Source organism: Cololabis saira, chromosome 22 (assembly GCF_033807715.1).
Source record: "Cololabis saira isolate AMF1-May2022 chromosome 22, fColSai1.1, whole genome shotgun sequence".
NCBI lineage: Eukaryota > Metazoa > Chordata > Actinopteri > Beloniformes > Belonidae > Cololabis > Cololabis saira.
This window is the reverse complement of record NC_084608.1, coordinates 37,499,433-37,504,432: the sequence shown is the minus strand read 5'-3', so window position 1 is coordinate 37,504,432 and position 5,000 is coordinate 37,499,433. Positions and strand designations below refer to the sequence as shown.

Genomic DNA, 5,000 nt, shown 5'->3' with positions numbered 1-5,000 from the left:
GGTACCAGATGGAATTCTGTGACACTCAGAACTACAAGGTTTCCAGAGAAGCCCAGAAGATGCAGAGTGAGGTAAGAACCAGAACCAGAACCAGAACCAGAACCAGGACCAGAACCAGAACCAGAACCGGGTCAGAACCAGAACCAGAACCAGAACCGGGTCAGAACCAGAACCAGAACCAGGTCAGAACCAGAACCAGAACCAGAACCAGGTCAGAACCAGAACCAGGACCAGTTACAGTTACTGTAACAGTAACTCTTACAATATCTGTTACTGTTACTATTACAGTTACAGTTACAGTTACTGTTACTGTTACAGTTACAGTTACAGTTACTGTTACAGTTACTGTTACTGTTACAGTTACAGTTACAGTTACTGTTACAGTTACTGTTACTGTTACAGTTACAGTTACAGTTACTGTTACAGTTACTGTTACTGTTACAGTTACAGTTACAGTTACAGTACATTGTAACTGATACAGTTCCTGCTCCTGACTGTCTTTCTCACCTGTCAATCATGAACAGCAAGTCTTTAACATACCTGAGTCTCTGAAATAGAAGTTTTAAAATTATCAGCACTGTTAATAAATCCAGTGCCCAGGATGAAAATGGCCTTGATACAAACGTCTTAACAAGGAGTGTGTTGTCTGTGCCATCACTCAGCTGATAAATATGTCTAAATATTCTGGAAGGTGAGTGTAGTAAACCCAATCTTCAAATCCGGAGATAAATCTGAGCTTAATAACTCTTTAGCGCCGCCCTAGTGGCTCCTGGACCTTTTTCAAAACCCCCGGATGGGACGAGTCTGGGACGGAGTTATGTGTCCACCAGAGGGGCAAATAAATGCATTTAAATGTAGTAATGTATATGTCCACTAGAGGGAAACTACATAAAGTTTAATACAGGAATGTGTTTGCAGGTTTTGTACCGGAGAGACTACGAGCAGCAGGTTAAAGGTCGAGCTCTGCTGGACGTGGACCAGACTCCTGCTTACCTGACGGCCCGCTACGCTAGCAGCCTGCTCAGTGAGGTAACCATGAACTACTTCATCAATTCATGTTGAAGTATTCAAGAAAAAAGTTGAAATGTTGAGAAAAAAGCAGAAATTTCGACTTTATTCTCGAAATTGTATTTCAACATTAATGAAATGTCGTGAAAAAAGTTTTGAGAAAAAAGTCGAAAATGTCAAGAAAAATGTCAAAATTTCGTGAAAAAAGTCGAAATGTTGAGATTAATGTTGATGTACAATTTCAAGAAAAAAGTTGAAATGTTGAGAAAAAAGTCGAAATGTCGTGAAAAAAGTCAAAATATTGAGAAAAAAGTCGAAAATGTCAAGAAAAATGACAAAATTTCGTGAAAAAAGTCAAAATGTTAAGAAAAAAGTCGAAATGTCGTGAAAAAAGTCAAAATGTTGAGAAAAATGTCAAAATGTTGAGAAAAAAGTCAAAATGTCGTGAAAAAAGTCAAAATATTGAGAAAAAAGTCGAAAATGTCAAGAAAAATGTCAAAATTTCGTGAAAAAAGTCAAAATGTTAAGAAAAAAGTCAAAATGTTGAGAAAAAAGTCGAAAATGTCAAGAAAAAAGTCGAAATGTTGAGAAAAAAGTCAAAATGTCGTGAAAAAAGTCAAAATGTTGAGAAAAAAGTCGAAAATGTCAAGAAAAATGTCAAAATTTCGTGAAAAAAGTCAAAATGTTAAGAAAAAAGTCAAAATGTTGAGAAAAAAGTCGAAAATGTCAAGAAAAAAGTCGAAATGTTGAGAAAAAAGTCGAAATGTTGAGAAAAAAGTCAAAATGTCGTGAAAAAAGTCAAAATGTTGAGAAAAAAGTCGAAAATGTCAAGAAAAATGTCAAAATTTCGTGAAAAAAGTCGAAATGTTGAGATTAATGTTGATGTACAATTTCAAGAAAAAAGTTGAAATGTTGAGAAAAAAGCAGAAATTTCGACTTTATTCTCGAAATTGTATTTCAACATTAATCTTTTTCTCGAAGTGCACAATAAAAAAAAATCTTCCTCTCAAATATTTTTCTCCTGCATGGCCCCAAATCTTCGTTAACAGAAATGTTGATAAATGTAATATTTATTCTACACATTTTTCCAGCATTGGAAAACATTCAGAATTCAGAATCATGTTCGTCCTCCTATTTCCCTCCCCCATCGATTTCCATTCTGAATAATTTTTGAAAAAGCTCCAGGAGCCACTAGGGCGGCGCTAAAGAGAGAAAAAAAAAGGAAAAAAATGTAAAACCAGTGATAGTTTATCTGCCTGTTGTTGAGCACGTTTACTGTTTCCTCTCCAGAAGGAATACAGGAAGGACCTGGAGCAGGAAGTGAAGGGGCGGGGCTTGTCCGGGATCGGCCTGGAAGAAACTCCCGAGTTACTGAGGGTGAAACAAGCCACTCACATCCTGAGTGAGGTACTTTATTTTATTTACTATTCTTCCTGTAGTTTCTTGTGCCGGCCCCCTTTTTTCTCTTTTGTGCATGTTTGCAGGCCGGAGCCTCGGGAGCTGCTGCTTCCACCTGCCTGCGCCCCGCCCCCCCTCTGATCATCCCGCTGCTGCTAAAATTGAATTGAATTGAAATTGAAATTACGGTTATTGCGATATTTAACTTTCAATTAAAAAAAAAAATCCATTTTATTTTGGAGGCTTGTTGCTAGGCAACGGTTTATCGTACAGACATCATTACAACATTGACAAACCCGGGACGCGTTCTACTACAACATATTTTAGTCTCATCATGCTAGCTATTACGCTTTGTGAGATATTTAACTTTGCTCATTTTGATGCTTCCCTTCTTCTGATTGGTCGATATTCGATAGTTCCTACTTTCTGCCATGACTTTTTAATGGTTTGACATAAAGAGTCATGGTGGTGTCATCGGACTCTGTTTTGAGTCCTTGACCACGCGAGGGCCCGTTCATCGCTGCTGCTTCCACCTGCCCGTTCATCGCTGCTGCTTCCACCTGCCTGTTCATCGCTGCTGCTTCCACCTGCCTGTTCATCGCTGCTGCTTCCACCTGCCCGTTCATCGCTGCTGCTTCCACCTGCCCGTTCATCGGTGCTGCTTCCACCTGCCCGTTCATCGCTGCTGCTTCCACCTGCCCGTTCATCGCTGCTGCTTCCACCTGCCCGTTCATCGCTGCTGCTTCCACCTGCCCGTTCATCGCTGCTGCTTCCACCTGCCTGTTCATCGCTGCGGCTTCCACCTGCCCGTTCATCGCTGCTGCTTCCACCTGCCCGTTCATCGGTGCTGCTTCCACCTGCCCGTTCATCGCTGCTGCTTCCACCTGCCCGTTCATCGCTGCTGCTTCCACCTGCCCGTTCATCGCTGCTGCTTCCACCTGCCCGTTCATCGCTGCTGCTTCCACCTGCCCGTTCATTGATGCTGCTTCCACCTGCCTGTTCATCGCTGCTGCTTCCACCTGCCTGTTCATCGCTGCTGCTTCCACCTGCCTGTTCATCGCTGCTGCTTCCACCTGCCTGTTCATCGCTGCTGCTTCCACCTGCCTGTTCATCGCTGCTGCTTCCACCTGCCCGTTCATCACTGCTGCAGCTTTAATTATTATTATTATTATAGAGAAAATACCACCGTTTTTAATGCCGATCTTGTCATTTTATTTAGTTTTTACATTCACATTTCCTTTTCCTCCTCTCCAGAAGGAATACAGGAAGGACCTGGAGCAGGAAGTGAAGGGGCGGGGCTTGTCCGGGATCGGCCTGGAAGAAACTCCAGAGTTACTGAGGGTGAAACAAGCCAATCACATCCTGAGTGAGGTATTTTATTTCATTTATTCTTTATTTCATTCAAAAATAAAACAACAAGCTATTTAATATAAACACAAACGTTCCTAAATTGTGAATGAAAGGGAGCGGAAAGAAGAAGAATCTTATTTAATCTGCCCCTTTTTCCCAAGAAATCAATTTACAAAGAACGTAAATTAAAAAATTAAACAACAAATTAAACTTAAAAATTAAACCTAAATTAACTTTCAATAAAAAAAAAAATCAATTTTATTTTGGACGCTTGTTGCTAGGCAACACTTTATCGTACAGACAACATTGACAAACCCGGGACGCGTTGTACTACAACATATTTTAGTTTCATCATGCTATTACAGTTTTGGAGATATTCAACTATGCTCATTTTCATGCGAAAAATGTGATATTTAATGGTTTATATTAATGGGCGTGGCCTAACGGCTCAACAGCGCCCCCTAGAAAACTTTGTGCCTCAAGCCCCACAATACGGTTTGACGTACATGCACGAAAATCGTTACACACCTGTATCATGTCACAACTTAAAGAAAAGTCTCCTGGAGCCATGGCCGAAACCGAACAGGAAGTCGGCCATTTTGAACATTTTCAATTACCGTATTGGCCTGAATATAAGACGGTGTTTTTTGCATTGAAAAAAGACTGAAAAAGTGGGCGTCGTCTTACATTCGGGGTCTAGACGTTATACCCATTCACACCCCTAGATGGCGCAAGATATCTTTAAAGCCAATGCTGAACTTAACTCCCCAGGACAAAGTGAACCCCTGTCATGAAGAAGAAAAATAAAAATAGCGGTAAGAAAGAAAAGAGAAGAAAATAAGAGAAGAGATAACAGAAAATGGAGAAACGTAGCGACAATCTGGAGAAAAGTGGGTCGAAGAAGTTATGATGGCAACTTCAAGATGATGATTTGAATGAGGCAAAATAACAGGCTTTTTCTCTTAAATATATTGTTATAATCATTTGTTTCAGATGTACTGTAATTATTTTCTGTATAAAAATTTAATTTGGTGTTAAAAAAAAGCCTTTTTTCAAATTTGAGTCTTGAAAAAGATGGTCGTCTTATAATCAGGGTCGTCTTATATTCGGGTCAATACGGTAATAGTGTAATTTTGGCGCAATTTATGCCATTTCTTCGGCCGTTAATACGGCCCGAACCGTAACGTGCACCCAGGTGTGTTTTACATCAAAATGTTTGTCTCCATCCTGCGATGACGCGCATT

At 40.2% G+C, this 5,000-nt stretch overlaps 1 protein-coding gene across 1 annotated transcript in view; it reads left to right on the top strand.

The window, feature by feature from the left end:
* LOC133423514 (nebulette-like) overlaps positions 1–5,000 on the top strand; it is a 41,508-nt gene that overhangs the window by 23,119 nt on the left and 13,389 nt on the right. The window contains exons 15-18 of the mRNA XM_061713710.1: positions 1–71; positions 919–1,029; positions 2,299–2,415; positions 3,661–3,777. The exon at positions 1–71 is cut by the window's left edge and continues 37 nt beyond it. Of these exons, the coding sequence (XP_061569694.1) occupies positions 1–71; positions 919–1,029; positions 2,299–2,415; positions 3,661–3,777 (416 nt within the window). The remainder of the gene's footprint in view (positions 72–918; positions 1,030–2,298; positions 2,416–3,660; positions 3,778–5,000) is intronic.